At 40.3% G+C, this 19,194-nt stretch overlaps 1 protein-coding gene across 1 annotated transcript in view; it reads left to right on the top strand.

The window, feature by feature from the left end:
* The window catches only part of FMN2 (formin 2), a 313,404-nt gene that overhangs the window by 244,637 nt on the left and 49,573 nt on the right, over positions 1 to 19,194 (top strand). The window contains 1 exon segment of the mRNA XM_027094056.1: positions 8,564 to 8,615. Within this exon segment, the coding sequence (XP_026949857.1) occupies positions 8,564 to 8,615 (52 nt within the window).

Here is a 19,194-nt window from a genome sequence, read left to right as displayed (position 1 = left end):
GCCCCCCCCGGCAAACAGGGGGCATGTGAATAAGCCAGAACTGTGAACAGTCCTGAATGCTTTGAGCCCCGCCACCCCACCCCGGCAAACCGGGGGCCTGCGAATAAGCATTGAGTGCTTTGGGCACTGATCCATGAGGTGTCCTCAGTATAATCAGAATGGTGGGAACGCAAGGAAATGTCCTTGTGCTACTTCAGTATAATCAAAATAGTGGTGGGAACTTTGTGCTGCTTTTGCGCTCAAGGACAAAGCACGGCATGTTTTCAAGAAAGCCCATTATTGCCTGTATAACCAATAGAAGCATATGTTGCTGCTTTGGCATTTCTGGAATGTTAAAAAAATAAGTCTTAAAATGTAAACATAGATAATGCTTTAATAAAAGCTACCACAGCAGGACAGACAGCACTGTTTTGCCTGAGCGAGCGGCAGCCCTCTACTGCTGTGCTTCGGCACAATTCATCTCGTGTGATGAGCTTACTTTTGGCCCTGTCATAAGATAAACTACAACACTATTCAGGGTCTTTTGTGTTTCCATACAAATTGTGAGATTTTTTTGTTCTAGTTCTGTGAAAAATGCCAGTGGTAGTTTGATAGGGATTGCATTGAATCTGTAGATTGCTTTGGGTAGTAGAGTCATTTTCACAATGTTGATGCTTCCAATCCAAGAACATGGTGTATCTCTCCATCTATTTGTATCATCTTTAATTTCTTTCATCAGTGTCTTATAATTTTCTGCATACAGGTCTTTTGTCTCCTTAGGTAGGTTTATTCCTAGATATTTTATTCTTTTTGTTGCAATGGTAAATGGGAGTATTTTCTTGATTTCACTTTTAGATTTTTCATCATTAGTGTATAGGAATGCTAGAGATTTCTGTGCATTAATTTTTTTATCCTGCTACTTTACCAAATTCATTGATTAGCTCTAGTAGTTTTCTAGTAGCATCTTTAGGATTCTCCATGTATAGTGTCATGTCATCTGCAAACAGTGACAGCTTTACTTCTTCTTATCTGATTTGGATTCCTTTTACTTCCTTTTCTTCTCTGATTGCTGTGGCTAAAACTTCCAAAACTATGTTGAGTAAGAGTGGTGAGAGTGAGCAACCTTGTCTTGTTCCTGATCTTAGTGGAAATGCTTTCACTTTTTCACCAGTGAGGGTGATGTTGGCTGTGTGTTTGTCATATATGGCCTTTATTATGTTGAGGAAATTTCCCTCTATGCCTACTTTCTGCAGGGTTTTTTTTTTTTATCATAAATCGGTGTTGAATTTTGTCGAAGGCTTTCTCTGCATCTATTGAGATGATCATATGGTTTTTCTCCTTCAATTTGTTAATATGGTGTATCACGTTGATTGATTTGCATATATTGAAGAATCCTTGCATTCCAGGAATAAATCCTACTTGATCATGGTGTATGATCCTTTTAATGTGCTGTTGGATTCTGTTTGCTAGTATTTTGTTGAAGATTTTTGCATCTATGTTCATCAGTGATATTGGCCTGTAGTTTTCTTTGTGACATCCTTGTCTGGTTTTGGTATCAAGGTGATGGTGGCCTCATAGAATGAGTTTGGGAGTGTTCCTCCCTCTGCTATATTTTGGAAGAGTTTGAGAAGAATCGGTGTTAGCTCTTCTCTAAATGTTTGATAGAATTCGCCTGTGCAGCCATCTGGTCCTGGGCTTTTGTTTGTTGGAAGCTTTTTAATCACAGTTTCAATTTCAGAGCTTGTGATTGGTCTGTTCATATTTTCTATTTCTTCCTGATTCAGTCTTGGCAGGTTGTTCATTTCTAAGAATTTGTCCATTTCTTCCAGATTGTCCATTTTATTGGCGTAGAGTTGCTTGTAGTAATGTCTCATGATCTTTTGTATTTCAGCAGTGTCAGTTGTTACTTCTTTTTCATTTCTAATTCTATTGATTTGAGTCTTCTCCCTTTTTTTCTTGATGAGTCTGGCTAATGGTTTATCAATTTTGTTTATCTTCTCAAAGAACCCACTTTTAGTTTTATTGATCTTTGCTATCATTTCCTTCCTTTCTTTTTCATTTATTTCTGATCTGATCTTTATGATTTCTTACCTTGTGCTAACTGTTTCTGTTGTTGTTCTTCTTCTTTCTCCAATTGCTTTAGGTGTAAGGTTAGGTTGTTTATTTGAGATGTTTCCTGTTTCTTAAAGTACGATTCTATTGCTATAAACTTCCCTGTTAGAAGTGCTTTTGCTGCATCCCATAGGTTTTGGGTCATCATGTTTTCATTGGCATTTGTTTCTAGGTATTTTTTTATTTCTTCTTTGATTTTTTCAGTGATCTCTTGGTTATTAAGTAGTGTATTGTTTAGCCTCCATGTGTTTGTATTTTTTATAGATTTTTTCCTGTAATTGATATCTAGTCTCATAGCATTGTGGTCAGAAAAGATACTTGATACGATTTCAATATTCTTAAATTTGCCAAGGCTTGATTTGTGCCCCAAGATATGATCTGTCCTGTAGAATGTTCATGAGCACCTGAGAAGAAAGTGTATTCTGTTGTTTTTGGATGTAATATCCTATAAATATCAATTCAGTCCATCGTGTTTAATGTATCATTTAAAGCTTATGTGTCCTTATTTATTTTCATTTTGGATGATCTGTCAATTGGTGAAAGTGCGGTGTTATAGTCCCCTACTCTGATTGTGTTACTGTTGATTTCCCCTTTTATGGCTGTTAGCATTTGCCTCATGTATTGAGGTGATCGTATGTTGGGTGCATAAATATTCACAACTGTTATATCTTCTTCCTGGATTGATGCCTTGATCATTATGTAGTGTCCTTTTTGTCTCTTGTAATAGTCTTTTTTTAAAAGTCTATTTGGTCTGATATGAGAATTGGTAATCCAGCTTTCTTTTTATTTCCATTTGTATGCAATATCTTTTTCAATCCCCTCACTTTCAGTGTGTATGTGTCCCTAGGTCTGAAGTAGGTCTCTTGTAGACAGCATATATATGGGTCTTGCTTTTGTCTTTATTCAGCCAGTCAGTCTTTTGGTGGGAGCATTTAATCCATTTACATTTAAGGTAATTATCGATATGTGTGTTCCTATTCCCATTTTCTTAATTGTTTTGGGGTTGTTATTGTAGGTCTTTTTCTTCTCTTGTGTTTCTTGCCTAGAGAAGTTCCTTTAGCATTTGTTGTAAAGCTGGTTTGGTGGTGCTGAACTCTCTCAGCTTTTGCTTGTCTGTAAAGGTTTAAATTTCTCCATCAAATCTGAATGAGATCCTTGCTGGGTAGAGTAATCTTGGTTGAAGGGTTTTCTCCTTCATCACTTTAAATATGTCCTGCCACTCCCTTCTGGCTTTCAGAGTTTCTGCTGAAAGATCAGCTGTTAATCTTATGGGGATTCTCTTATGTGTTATTTGTTGTTTTTTCCTTGCTGCCTTTAATATGTTTTCTTTGTATTTAATTTTTGATAGTTTGATTAATATGTGTCTTGGAGTGTTTCTCCTTGGATTTATCCTGTTTGGAACTCTCTCTGATTCCTGGACTGATTAACTATTTCCTTTCCCATATTAGGGAAGTTTTCCACTATAATCTCTTCAAATATTTTCTCAGTCCCTTTCATTTTCTCTTCTTCTTCTGGGACCCCTGTAATTTGAATGTTGGTGCATTCAGTGTTTTCTCAGAGGTCTCTGCGACTGTCCTCATTACTTTTCATTTTTTTCCCTTTATTCTGCTCTGCAGTAGTCATTTCCACTATTTTATCTTCCAGGTCAGTTATCCATTCTTCTGCCTCAGTTATTCTGCTATTGATCCCTTCCAGATAATTTTTAATTTCATTTATTGTGTTGTTCATCACTGTTTGCTCTTTAGTTTTTGTAGGTCCTTGTTAAACATTTCTTGTAATTTCTCCATTCTATTTTGAAGATTTTGGATCACCTTTACTATCATTATTCTGAATTCTTTTTCAGGTACACTGCCTATTTCCTTTTCTTTTGTTAGGTCTGGTGGGTTTTTACCTTGCTCCTTCATCTGCTGTGTGTTTCTCTGTCTTCTCGTTTTGCTTAACTTACTGTGTTTGGGGTCTCCTTATCACAGTCTGCAGGTTTGTAGTTCCCGTGGTTTTTGGTGTCTGCCCCCAGTGGCTAAGGTTGGTTCAGTGGTTTGTGTAGGCTTCTTGGTGGAGGGGACTAGTGCCTGTGTTCTGGTGGATGAGTCTAGATCTTGTCTTTCTGCTCAGTAGGTCCATGTCTTGTGGTGTGTTTTGGGGTGTCTGTGGCCTTATTATGATTTTAGGCAGCCTCTCTGCTAATGGGTGGGTTTGTGTTACTGTCTTGCTAGTTGTTTGGCATAGGGTGTCCAGCATTGGAGCTTGCTGGTCATTGAATGGAGCTGGGACTTGGCGTTGAGATGGAGATCCCTGGGAGTTTTACCCCATTTGGTATTACGTGGAGCTGGGAGGTCTCTTGTGGACCAGTCTTCTGAACTTGGCTCTCCCACCTCTGAGGCACAGCCTGGATGCCTGGCTGGAACACCAAGAGCCTTTCATCCACACGGCTCTGAATAAAAGGTAGAAGAAGGAAAGAAAAGAAAGAAAGAAAAAGAACGAAAGAAAGTAAGAGAGAGAGAGAGAGGGAGAAGATAAAGTTATGAAAGTAAAAATAATTATTAAAAAAATTTTAAAGTAATAAAAAAAAACGGAAAGAGAGTGACCAAACCAAAAAACAAATCCACCAATGATAACAAGTGCTAAAAAGCATAAAAAAAAAAAAAAAAAAAAGGACAGAGAGGAACCTAGGACAAATGGTAAGAGCAAAGCTATACAGACAAAATCACACACAGAAGCATACACATACACACTCAGAAAAAAAGAAAAAGGGAAAAAAAAATATTTCCTTGCTCCCAAAGTCCACCTCCTCAATATGGGATAATTCATTGTCTATTCAGGTATTCTACAGATGCAGGTACATCAAGTTGATGGTGGAGATTTAATCCACTGCTCCTGAGGCTGCTGGGAGAAATTTCCCTTTCTCTTCTTTGTTCGCACAGCTCCCGGGGTTCAGCTTTGGATTTGGCCCCACCTCTGCGTGTAGGTCGCCTGAGGGCGTCCGTTCTTCGCACAGACAGGACGAGGTTAAAGGAGCAGCTGCTTCGGGGGCTCTGGCTCACTCAGTCCAGGGGTAGGGAGGGGTACAGATGTGGGCGAGCCTGTGGAGGCAGAGGCTGGCATGACGTTGTACCAGCCTGAGCCGCGCCGTGCGTTCTCCCGGGCATGTTGTTCCTGGATCACGGGACCCTGGCAGTGGTGGGCTGCACAGGCTCCCAGGAGGTGGGGTGTGGCTAGTGACCTGTACTTGCACACAGGCTTCTTGGTGGCAGCAGTAGCAGCCTTAGCGTCTCATGCCCGTCTCGGGTCCGCGCTGTTAGCTGCGGCTCGCGCCCGTCTCTGGAACTCCTTTAAGCAGCGCTCTTAATCCCCTCTTCTCGCGCGCCAGGAAACAAAGGGGGAAGAAAAAGTCTCTTGCCTCTTCGGCAGCTCCAGACCTTTTCCAAGACTCCCTCCCAGCTGGCTGTCGCGCACTAGCCCCCCTCAGGCTGTGTTCACGCCGGCAACCCCAGTCCTCTCCCTGGGATCTGACAGAAACCCGAACCTCAGCTCCTGGCCCCGCCCGCCCCTGCGGGTGAGCAGAGAAGCCTCTCGGGCTGGTGAGTGCCGGTCGGCACCGATCCTCTGTGTGGGAATCTCCGCTCTGCCCTCTGCATCCCTGTTGCTGACCTCTTCTCCGTGGCTCTGAAGCTTTCTCCCTCCGCCTCCCACAGTCTCCTCCCGCGAAGGGGCTTCCTAGTGTGTGGAAACCTTTCCTCGTTCACGGCTCCCTCCCACTGGTGCAGGCCCCATCCCTATCCTTTTGTCTCTGTTTTTTCTTTTTTCTTTTGCCCTACCCAGGTACGTGGGGAGTTTCTTGGCTTTTGGGAGGTCTGAGGTCTTCTGCCTGCGTTCAGTAGGTGTTCTGTAGGAGTTGTTCCACATGTAGATGTATTTCTGATGTATTTGTGGGTAGGAAGGTGATTTCCATGTCTTACTCTTCCGCCATCTTGAAGCTCCTCCCCTGTTGGCCTATTTTAAATGCTTTTTTAGGTATCCTACAGTTAGCAATTGTCATGAACAAACTAGAAGGCTGCCATCCCCATTTGAAATGTCAAAAAAGAAATGATCTGTGTGCTATAAAGAAAGGGAAAATCAATCTTACTTGAAGTAGTAATTTGCATACTTTGGTATAATAAACTTTATCAATAGAAGATTATAAATATGTAGGAAAATGCTGCTAAAAGTAACACTGGCTTTCAAAACTAGTCACAAAGCCCTCTGTGCCATTAGAAATTAACTGAAAATAATTTTTATGTCTCTGAAAAAATAGGTCAGAGAATGAAATAATTAGCAATTGGAAGTTTGCATGGTTTATAGGAAATAACTTTATTCATATGTCATGTTCCATTTTTACTTGAAAACCTGAACATCACTTTAGGAATTTCAAGAGCTTGAGATCCAGCGTTTTCAAAGAACATTTATTTAGTCCCTACTAACTTTGGGGGGCACTATGCTAAATATTTTATGTATGTTAACAGATTAATCTATTTATCTAAGATTACAAAGCTAATTTCAGTGGCAGAATCACAAGTAGAACACAGATCTCTGGAATCTAATTTTAGGGTGTTTTAAATTTCATATGCCATTTACTTGATGGTTTTAAAATAGTCCAGAAATTTTCTTTCTTTTTCAGTCTTAATCTCTATATTTTACAAAAGAAAAAAAAAGACACACAGGCAGTTGGGAGAATGTCCTTCCTGAAAATGGTAATCATTGTGGTGCTTTGTTATTTTCCCTTAAAGAAACTTTCTGTGGTTCTAGAATTTCTTACGGAAGCCAACCATTTTCATGCTAAGCAGCCCAGAGCAGACTTTGTAAGAAAATATATTAACATTGGAGACTTTTCAAAGTGAAGTCATGGAACATGTATTCTGTTTCTTAATAAAGCTAATGATTGACCTGTAGACTTATGTAAACACTCTAAAGAACAAAAGGGGAAAGGGGGAAAAATCTCTGCTGCCAGCTCCAAGTATCCCTGTTAAATTCAGACAGTCACAGATGTAGAAAACAAACTTGTTTACCAGGGGGTAAGGGAGGGAGGGATAAATTGGGAGATTGGGGTTGACATATACACACTATTATATATAAAATAGATAACTAATAAGGACCTACTGTACAGCACAGGGAACTCTACTCAATACTCCATAATGACCCACATGGGAAAAGAATCTAGAAAACAGTGGATACGTATATGTGTATAACTGACTCACTTTGCTGTACAGCAGAAACTAACACAACATTGTAAGTCAACTATACTCCAATAAAAATTTAAAAAAATATATTGTCACAGTCCTGCAGAGAGGAGCCAACAACACTCCACAGTGGCTGTGCAGACGTTGTGCAGGCCTTCAGACATACAGTAACCAGCCCATGCTGATGACTGTTTAAGTCCTGATGGAGACACTGACAGTTCCAAGGGACCAGGGGTTTGCTTCCATTCACAGCTCCAATTTTTAGAATCAGTTTGCTCTGCTCCTCTTTGTCTTCTAATTTCTCCAAATGGCCGTGAGTGTGACCCAAAGGGGAATGGTTATGAAAAGACAACTTCTTTCACTAGCTCCAGGGTCTTTTTCATTTATTTTTAAACTTTTTGTCCAGTAGCTCAGTGATTTTCAAACTGATCATTACCGAAGCATGAAATCAACTTAGTGGCTACATTTTGAGATCTAATGGAATAGGCTAAAAATATTAACATGGTGAGAAGTAGGAGTATTTTTGAAGCTTTCAATGTCAAATACATGTGTATGAACTAATACGTAAATTCCTAGAATGCTTACTGGTCAAAAAATGTGAAGGTCACTGCCATATGTATATTATATGATGGGAGTTTCTGTGTTATTTTAAATAATTTTTAAATAATGGTGTAACCTCTTTCCCAAATTTGATCTTTGGGTTTGTGTCCGGCTACCATTCTTTATTTTTAGACAAATCTAATAGCAAATAAATGCATGCACTGTCATCTCATCACTTGGAATTAGTAGAAAGCGTTAGTATTTTATCTTACATCTGCATGGAAATAATCTCTGGATCTGGTCACTTGTGACCTGGTGTGGAGAGCACTGGTGAAGAAGGTCACAAACCATTTTTATTTAGGTTTTTTTACTTGGTTTTTGTACCTTTGCTTGAGAGAGTTATTTTCAGCCAATTATTGACATTTAAATCCTTGACAAACAAATTTGATGTGAATATCAAGTTTTCTAGTGTTTTATTTTCTCAGATTAATGTGACTGATCTAAAGAAATTACTTAGAAAGTAGTATTAGCTTAATGAAAATTAAACATAACCTATTCAATCATATCTCTTCATAGATTTAAAATAAACTTCTGTCTGGAGTACCTTAGTGTTAATAATGTGTTAAAATATATTTCATATTATTTGGATCTGTTTTGTTTGAGATGGTTATAACCATTTATCATTTATCTCATCTTGTTTTCTTTTCTTGCATTTTCAGCTAAAATTGACCAAGAAGCGGAGGAGAACTCACTGACAGAGACTCATAAATGGTGAGCAATTGTTTTCTTTCAGCGTTTGTTCTCAGAGTTGACTTAGAAAGTGCTTAGCGTGCTTCAGTTCAAGGAGTCAATCATTAGCTCAATTTTTATTCTCAAGCATAAAAGAGAAAGAAACTAATTCAATATGCACTTTGATGATACATTGGATTTCTGGCTTTTATTTTATAACTCTGGTTGACATATAAATCTGTTAAGTATCCAATTATTGTGACTAGCTTAGCACCTTCTCTGTAGAATAGGATTTAGCGTTGTAGAAATTTAAGAGAACCTATCTTAAGAAAAAAGGATGAAGGTTTGGTTATAGGACACTATTGAGTTTCCACAGCTGGGCCGGCACCCTGAGTTCCCCTTACATAACCCTTACTTCCAGAATGGAGGTTTGCAATCATGGGTGAGCGTAGAAAAGTATCTCAGAAATCTGTGCTTCTCTGCATCAATCTTCTCCACTTCTTCCTCTCTGTGCTAGTCAGATTTCTCCAGAAAACAGAGCCCATAGGTGTGTGTGTGTGTGTGTGTGTGTGTGTGTGTGTGTGTGTGTGTGTGTGTGTCTGTGTGTCTGTGTGTGTGTGGTGTTTGTGTGTGTCTGTGGGGGGGGGTGTGTGTGGTGTGTGGGGAGTGTGTGTCTGTATGTGTGTGACGTGTGGGGTGTGTGTGTGTGGGTGTGTGTCTCTGTGTGTGTGGTGTGTGGCGGGGTGTGCACACCTACAGATAGAGAGAGATTGATTTTAAGGAATTGGCTCAAAACAGGCGGGAAATTCTGCATGTTGTTGATGTTACAATCTTGAGTCGGAAAGCATTCTGGAGACAGAATTCCTTCCTATTTGGGTAACCAGTCTTTTTTTCTTAATTCCCTCAGCTAGATTGGATGAGGCCCATCCTTATTATGGAGGGTCATCTGCTTTTCTCAAAGTCTACTGATTTAAACGTTAATCACATCTAAAAAATACCTTTACAACAATATCTACACTGGTGTTTGACCCCAGACCAGTTACCACAGCCCAACCAAGCTGACACGTCAAATTAACCATCACAGTCTCTAAAGAAATTTGATTACTCTTGGGAAAATGTTGATAAAAGAGGTTCTTTGCTATTACTTTAGGAGGCAAGATCCCATATGTCTGTGAACAGATATCACATACATAATAGTTGTATTGCAGGCAAATTGGTAAAACAGAATTGGCCAGTTTCTATCAAAGCAAAAACCGAGGTGAAGACCTTAAATTATAACAAGCAGGAATTTCAGTTAATTGTATGAAAGGAATTCTGGCTAAGGACAAATCTGTTAATAAAAGAGTCATCTTTATAATTTAGATAATTAACTCTGAAATTTAAAAATAAAAGTAAGAATTATGGATCCTGTGAAACATTCCTAAAAGAACTAAGTCTCTGTACCATTTCTGTAGCAATGCTGCATGACCTGGACAGCAGTCAGTAGTAATTCTCTGCAGTAGGCGGTGTGGCCCTGGCCTTTCGTGTGTGATGGCTGTGCCTTGGGGTCCAAACCCTAACCCCGGGACAGCAGTGACTACTTGGCGAGGTAGAGATGTCAGGGAAGAAGACGTTATCCTCTACCCTTCTAGGTTCTTCTGGCTGGTCTAAGAATTAAACTGACATGAGAGAGATTAACAGGAGAAAATCACAGAAAAGTTTAATAACAAGTATACATGGGAGAGACCCAGGAAAACTTAAATACCACCTTCAGCTAAAGACAAAAGAGGATGTTGTGGTACTGGTTTAGGACTTCAGAGGGGAGGAAGGCAATTCACAAGGAGACAGAAAAGCAGATGCTTGCTTAAACCAGTGTTTGCTGGGCCAGCAGAGACGACAGGCACAGAGTGGACTGATGTGCAGGCCCTGCCAAGAGCCGCCCCCGCACCCCCATATTCTTGCAGATACCTCTGCTGAAAGCTCTATTCCAGGAGCAAACCCTCTATCTAAGTTCTTTAGGCATTTAGGGGCAAGGTCAGAATTTCTTCCTGAGTCTTTTGGTCCTTGATTATTTTCAGCTGGAAATAATCCAAATGCCCAAGAGACATTCTGGGGTGGCCCCTGCAGAATTAAGTCAGATAGTGTTTGCCAGATGCTCAGCACTTAGTAAGTGACTAATATGTTAATTGCTATGTTATTTTCACATTATTATCATAATCAGATTACAAAATGTTGGGTGGTGGAAGCAGAAAGCAGAGTCAGATTTCAGAATCAGGCATGTGTTTATGTGTGCGTTCTATGTTCCTCACTGTTTCTGCTGAATCTGGGATTGGGCCGCCTGGAAGCATTATTAGAGCATAGATTTTGGTGTCAGATCTGTGTATCTGCACCTGCTCCAAACTGCTGGAGCTGTGGCTCCAAGGATTTACCATAACTTTTGAATCCGTGTCCTTATCTGTGAAATAAACAATACACACATGGTGAGTGTGTAGAGATCAGCTCAGAATAATTAAATTTTCCAAGTTAAATATATGTGGAGGAACCTGCCTCCTATGGGTTTTTCGAAATCCCCTTCTTTTGGACTCACCCAAACACTTAAGCTTAGGAGACTGATTTCCAGAGTGAACTCTCTTCCCAACTAACAACAATTTCACTGGAGAAAAGGATATAAAACAATCACTTAACATTTCTAAAACACGTTCTAACAGCCTCCAGCAAATGGGAAATCATTCATTCAAGGAAATCTGCTACATCTTGGTGAGAACAGCGGGTGGTGGCATCTGAGCCACGGCCGTGGATGCCCCTCGGGCCTCCAAGCAGGCTGTCCTCCCCGGGCTGGGCCCAGCCCTCTAGCCGCTGTGTGCTGAGAAGTCCTGCTCTAGGCAAGCATGTGCAGAGGATGGGGCTCCCTGCCTCAATGCACCCCCTGCTGACGGGGTGAGGCCCTCCCTCCTCCGGAAAGGGGGCTCCTGCTGGGAGGCTTGGGGTCCCCGCTGGGGCACATAGGCCAGCGCCCTCCTCTGGCTTCAGCTCCCATGCGGAGCCCAGAGATCCTGTCCACAACGTTGCAGCTCCGTCTGAGGGGACCGACTCTATTGGAACGAAGGAGAATTCCGTGCAGGACGCCTCGTGGAAAGCAGTGGAGGTCTCGGTGGAGGACAATTAGGAGGACCCACAGCTCCGGGATGCAGACAGTGACCACAGGGTGGCCTAGTGAGCAGGCAGCCAAGAAGGAGCCTCCGGGGGCTGGGCAGGGTGGGTGAGGCCACCCTCACTCATGGGCCATCAGACCAGGGTGTGGAGAGGACTCAACAACGTTCCCCAAGCTGTGTCCAGATCCATCAGCAGATGCAGGAAGCCCCCTGGCCGGGGGCTCCCGCACAACTTCTGACCAGCCATGGGCTGCACAGTGCGCTGCTCTGACCCAGGGCCAACTCCTAGGAAGCCAGGCTTAAAACTCAGATCAGACGCCTGTCTGCAGTCTGTCTAGTAGCCACAGAAGAAGCACACCTCATCTGCTGAGGTCATGCTGCTCCCAGAACCATGGGGACCAGCAGTGGACGCCCTCCCTCCTGCCGCTCTGAGGTCTGCCACTCGGGCAGGCTGGGGGGCTTGTCCCAAGTTCCAGAGTCTCAGGTCTCCTTCCCAGGGGTGAGGCCCACTCCCACGCCCCACGCTAGGCCACCAAATGCTCTCTCCACCTACATAAATTTTGGAACCCAAAGCCTTGGACTTTGGACTTCCTCTTTGTGCTCTCTTTGTGAAAAAATACTTCTACCCACCCCTCACCCCCAGCCCCACCTCCCAAAAATTTTTTAAGGGAAGCACACACACTCTCACTCTTTATTTGATCTCTAGATATTTGAGCTGCCTCAGCAAGGCCCTGAGAGGGGAGACCAGGCTCGCATATCTTCTCAGCCTTCCACCCCTTCTTTTATTTTTACTTTATTAGAGGTTATTATCTTCGGTGTGCCATACTATTAAGTCAGCTGAAATCCATTTGGGGGTAAGATGGTATTTAAGCATTCTACCTGGTCTGCGTATTTAAGTCCCTGCTGTTAACCAAAATTTCAGAACAGAGACCTGATTGAAATAAAAAGATGTTTATTTGGGGTTTGTTAGGACTGCAGCCTGGGAGACACAGATTCAAGAATTTGAATTGTGTTCCACCGGACTACAAAATGGGGGAAGTTTATAAAGGCAGAAAACCTGCAAGGTTACATAAATTGTCAAGAATTAGAATTGGAGCTGGCGAGAAGTAAGGGTGCTTGTTAACTAAGGACACGTGGGATCTGAAATGGTTGCGTAGTTACAAGGGGAGAGCTTGAGACCTTAAAGGTGCAGCTGGCAAGTGCTGTTCTGAATACGGCTGGTGGTGTCCTTGGACCTGGTGCAGTTCATAGAAAGTTCAGGTTCTCAGTAGGGCAGAGACCTGTCTGAGACCTGGTCCTCAGTAGCCACCTGACTCCGTTTCATGAACCTCAACTGTCATCCCTCCAATCGTGATTTCAGTTTGTCATCACAGCAGAGCTGGCCTTCCTCATTCTCCTGCCTCTGTTGGCCCTTCATTGGGGCAGTGATGTTATTACAACTGAAAACTATTACTTTTACTTTGCACCTCACAAGATACCAAGTGACAAATTGGTGGCAGATGTTTGTGCTTTAGTTTCTAGAATGGGTTGAGAGTCATTTACAGATAATTGTGATAGCTGTGCTGAACTATAAGTGTCCTGGGGATATTTTTGATACCAAAACAGAAGTTCCCCAATGGTGTTGAGGCCATTTAGTGCTGCGTATTTCCACCAAGGTCGCTGTGAAAGAAGGTGGCCAGTGTGGTGGCTGAACCCTGATGGTCCACCCCAAATGGCACCTGGAAAACCACGCCAAATGTGGTTGGAAGCCTGGCTTACTCAGCCACCCCCCACCATCCATCAGGTTGTCGGAATGGAATACCTTGCTTTTTACAATATGCAGAGTTTCCTCAAGTGTGGATAGTAAGAGGTCTTACTAGAAAAGCATATTTGTGTGAAAATCTGCTGTAAACTGCACAAACTCGTTATTGGCTTGCTTTGAAGGGAATTTTATACTGATTTGTCTTTATGTTTGAGTACTTGGAAAACAAAAAGTCTTGACTTTTAGTCATTTTAAAATGGATAGTGAACTCTTATCAAGAAATTAATTAGGATTCTTTTCTATGGTGGAATATTATGTGTTTTTCAGGTCATTTTATGATTCCCTAACTAAAGAAAAATATTCAAAAGAAACAATGGTTAGTAAACTTTTAAAGCAAATCCGATCTTTTTTATATTCCATTTGATAGCACAGTAGTTTTATGTGCTAACTTGTCTGTCTATTCATGCAATCTTGCTATTAATCTGAGAAGTGGGACTTTAAGTTACTATTTCACATGAACAAAAATATGTAAATTTTAGATAAATAGTTTGACCAAACTCTTCAGTTCTCCCAGAAAGTAAGGCGACTGAGCAGATGAGTCTTGAACCACACACCCCAAACCCAAATGCACATCGGACAAGCGTGTTCTCATCTTCAGATGATTTCCTGGGTGAGCCAGATGAATGTCTTACAGGGTGGGCTTCACCAGAAACCTGTCTGTCAGCTGCATCGCCACTGAATGTGCTTATTTCAGGCTCTGCTTTTATTTTCTTTTTAATTAGCATCATAGCTTTCTTCAATTGTGGGAAAGTATCACCAGACCAAATATGATAGTTTTTATTTTCCCACAGAATTAGTCAGTGTCTGTATCAGCTCACAGGCAGAAAATGTAACAATTCCAGATTTGTCTAATAAATGGCCATTCCTTTATATCTAAATTTAAAGAATAATGAGACTGGGAGTTATAAAATTGACTTCTCACACTCAGCGGTTCTTATTTATAAATTATGGCTAACTTCAAAATTTTCTTAGAAGTTCTTTGTTTTTTTTTATTCTATAGGTACAAACCATATTTTATGGTGAAAATGATTTTGAAATAGAAAAAGAGCAGATTTTCTTTTTCTTTTTTAATTGAAGTATAGGATTTACAGTGTTGTGTTAGTTTCAGGTGTACAGCAAGTTGATTCAGTTATACATACCTATATATTTTTTCAGATTCTTTTACCTTATACGTTGTTACAAAGTGTTGAGTATAGTTCCCTGTGCTATACAGTAGGTCCTTGTTTTTTTAATCTATTTTATATATAGTAGTGTGTATATGTTAATTCCAAACTCCTAATTTATCTCTCCCCCTTACTTTCCCCTTTGGTAACTATAAGTTTGTTTTCTATGTCTGTGGGTCTATTTTTGTTTTGAATATAAGTTCATTTGTAGCGTTTTATTAGATTCCACATATAAGTGATATCATATTATATTTGTCTTTCTCTGTCTGGCTTGTGTCACTTAGTATGATAATCTCTAGGTCCATCTCTGTTGCTGCAAATAGCATTATTTCATTCTTTTTTATGGCTGAGTAATAGTCCATCATATATATGTACCACATCTTCTTTATTCATTCATCCATCAATGGACGTTTAGGTTGCTTCCATCACCTGACTATTGTAAACATTGCTGCGATGAACATTGAGGTGCATATATCTTTTCAAATTATGGTTTTCTCTGTATATATGCCCAGGAGTGGGATTGCAGGATCATATAGTAGCTCTATTTTTAGTTTTTTAAGGAACCCCTGTACTATTTTCTATAGTGACTGCACCAATTTACATTCCCATCAAGAGTGTAGGAGGGTTCCCTTTTCTCCACACCCTGTCCAACATTTGCTGTTTGTAGATTTTCTGATGATGGCCATTCTGACCAGTGTGAGGTGGTACCTCATTGTAGTTTTGATTTGCATTTCTCTAATAATTAGAGATGAGGAGTATCCTTTCATGTGCCTTTTGGCCACCTTTATGTCATCTTTAAGGAAATATCTATTTAGATCTTCTGCCCATTTTTTGATTGGGTTCTTTGTTTTTTTGATATTGAGCTGTATGAGCTGTTTGTATATTTTGGAGATTAATTCCTTGTCAGTGTATCATTTGCAAATATTTTATACCATTCTGTAGACTGTCTTTTTGTTTTGTTTATCATTTCCTTTGCTGTGCAAAAGCTTTTAAGTTTAATTAGGTCCCACTTGTTTATTTTTGCTTTTATTTCCTTTGCTTTAGGAGGCAGATCCAAAAAGATATTGCCGCAGTTTATGTCAAAGAGTGGTCTGCCTGTGTTTTCCTCTAGGAGTATAATGGTTTCTGGTATTACATTTAGGCCTTTAATTGATATTGAGTTTATTTTTGTGTGTGGTGTAAGAGAATGTTGTAATTTCATTCTTTTACATGTAGCTGTCCAGTTTTCTCAGCACCACTTATTTAAGAGACTGTCTTTTCTCCATAGTATATTCTTGCCTCCTTTGTCATAGATTAATTGACCATAAGCACATGGGCTTATTTCTGGGCTCTCTATTCTGTCCCATTGATGTACGTGTCTGTTTTGTGCCAGTACCATGCTGTTTAGATTACCATAGCTTTGTAGTATTGTCTGAAGTCAGGGTGTCTGATTCCTCCAGCTCCATTTTTCTTTCTCAAGATTGCTTTGGCTACTTGGAGTCTTTGTGTTTCCATACAAATTTAAAAATTTTTTGTTCTAGTTCTGAGAAAAATATCCTTGGTAATTTGATAGGGATTGCATTGATAGGTTTGTGTTTATCTGGCTTAGTCTGGCATACCAGGCAGGCTGCAGCCTGGTATTAAAACTGAAGTGATAGGGAATATCTTTGTAAAACTCCCAAACAATTACATCATTCTATTAACAATATTGATAAAGTAAAGCAAAGTTGCAGTTTGTATTTTCCAATTTAGATTTTTTTGTTAACTACTTGACATCCTGCCAGGAGGGTCACCATTTGGAGGCCTACAGGAGGAAGGCTTCCAGGGGAAATTGGAGAAAACTCTCTCACACCTTCCACTCTCAGGCCTTGGTGTGCATTTTAGGTACAGCACTTTTCTTTGGACAAAGGGGTTTTCTTCTGTGGCTACATTATTCAACTTTTTATAAAACCAGTGACTTTCAACAGTGTGGGGCCCTCTGACACCCTGTGCAGATTTGCTGGCCTTTGTCAGTTATAAAAAACATTCTGAAGTGGTAGTCTCTACTGAATTTTTTTATGTTTTAGCTTTTATGCATTCTGAATAGAACGACTTCAGGACCTTCTGCTTTAGAGAATTTGGTATGTTTCCTTTCAGTTTTGGTTTGTAATTATAAAGGGGGAAAATGCATCAAATAATTTCTGCCCTTTTGCAAAGTTTTGTTTTAAAAATGGAAAATTTCCTGTTGTATAGGGTTGATAAAATCTTCCCCACTCCAATATTTTAAAATATATTTGGGCCTAGTCTAGGCTAAAGTGTTTCCAGAAGCTAAGTTCTCCAACCTAAAAGAGGTTAGAACTCCTAAAGTTTTTTCCTGTGTAAGCAAGAAGAAGAGGAGTGAAGTCGCCACATTTTTATTAAAGATTCTAATCCCTGTGTTCTTGCAGGGTGTGGGGAGGATGAAGACCCAAGAGAGTACACACTGTTTTGCCCACTGTTTTGTACTTTAGAGAATAGAAAGTAGTAGAAAAGCTAAGGGGTAATAATTTAAGATAACAGGTGTATTTAACCATATCATGATTCAAATCTATTAGGGTTGTACATTTTGAGAAACTATGCTTCTAGCACAGTAGATGTTCTAGGAAAAAAAAAAACAGTTGAATAAAAGTAGTTACTTTCTGATTGAAGGAAAAGATTTTTCTGGGTAGAATGAAACTAAGAGAAAAATGAAACAGTTATACGTGACTTTATCTGTAGACATATTTCATAAGGCAAATTAGAAATCTTCTTTAGAAGATTGTCGTTAGAGGGGAAAATTTGGTTACAATTTACAGAGAACCACCTTAAATTAAGTAAAACCCCCAAAGGATTTCTCAGAGGGCTCCAGAATCCAAGGTAAAGGGAAATAGCCTCAGGGGGATGGGAACCAGGCAGGGGTGAGCACAGGGCCCAGTCCCTGACCAGGTTAGAGTGGAGTGGTTAGCAAATCCTGGTTCCACTTTTTTTAAAGTTATCTGATTTAGGGAAATTTATTGAAACTCTGTACCTCCATTTCTTCATTTCTAAAATGAGAAGAATAATAGAATAGTGCCTGGCCCAATGTAATTACCTGATATTCTTCTCACTTCATGATGTTTACCATGTGGACCTGCCACTAATGACCCAAGTCTGAATTTTCTCTGTAGCTATCATTGCAGATTCTCAAAAGGGTGGATCTGATTGACTTCCAGACAGGTGGCACGGGCTCGAGAAGTCCAGCTCGGGCTATGAGCGCAGCAAGTCTTCTAAAGCTAAGAAACAATGGCACTTTGACTTGGGGGTGTGGGTAGTGTACCAATAAGGGTTAAAAAGAGATAATTTTGTGACTAGTGAATGACCTTTTAATAGGTTGACTTTTTCTTTGTGGGAACTTTTATATCATAAAGCACATCATCTCACTTTGTGGCTACAGTTGCATACACCAAATGTGAGTAAACTTATACGAAAAGCAGCATGAAGAATTGTTTTGCGTGGTTTGCTCACCATTTGTCCTGAGGGGCAACATAGTTATGGGCTCAGACCAGTGGAATTTATAGCTGCATTTACCGTGCAAACTTTGCATCAGAGTCGGAGGGAAAACACTGCATAGATTCTGGCCCCACTGAAGTGCGTCTGCAGGAAGCATCCAGGAGGAAGATAGCAACACTCCTAGGCCAACCGCAGGGTCATCTGTCTTTATGATCTCGGTTTTCTTCATTTATGTGGGTGGTCAAAGCTGTCAAGTAGATACTGTTTTTAACACAGTAGCTAAACATGCAGTAGATATACAACACACACAGCTTCTTCCCCAGAGAGTATGCAATATTTTACTTTTCAAACAGCACTTTCTTTCAAAGGTCCAAGGTTTTCCCAGGTCCTCTCCTCCCCGCTCCTTCCCCAAGCAATATCAGCGCACCCAGGTAAGACCACACGCCCTGCTCCTGGCCACAGAGACTCCTAAGGAGAAACAGTAGCATATTTGCAATGAAAATACATTTTAATCCCTCTGGTAATACTGTGGTTTGGAAATTTGCATCTATACTGATTTTTGAAGGAGTAAGAGTATTATTGGCACATCAGTCCCTAGATTAGCATGAATGATGCAGGTTGCTTCCCGAAAGTTGCCTAACCTTAGTGTGTATTCTTTAACCCACTAAAACATTTCCCCAAGTGACTGGGGATTATTTTTAAAGTTATGAAAATATATCCTCATAAAATAATTCGTAAAGTCTTTTTGGTTTTGTTTGTAGTCTTTACATTTTTTAGCAATAAAATCATTAGTACTTCTGGGAAAAACATCATGAATTGATGAAAATTCTTTGACTTAATGATATTGAATTCAATTTTTAAAAAATGAGAATATTTGACATTGGTTTTCAAAATTGGTCTAAAAAACCTGTAAGAAAGTAGGCCAGAAGGTTCTTGACTCTGAGTTACTCACCATCAAGAATCCACCAGAAAGAGAGCAAGGAGAGAGAAAAAAGGCAGCAGGAAACTGGAAAATAATTTCCATAAACAGAAAAGAAAGGGAAAACTAGAAATAGGACGTG

Source organism: Aethalodelphis obliquidens, unplaced genomic scaffold, assembly GCF_003676395.1.
Source record: "Aethalodelphis obliquidens isolate GAN/ISIS:26980383/991018 unplaced genomic scaffold, ASM367639v1 scaffold87, whole genome shotgun sequence".
Lineage (NCBI taxonomy): Eukaryota > Metazoa > Chordata > Mammalia > Artiodactyla > Delphinidae > Aethalodelphis > Aethalodelphis obliquidens.
Note: the sequence above shows the minus strand (reverse complement) of the source record. Positions and strands in the feature narration are given on the sequence as shown.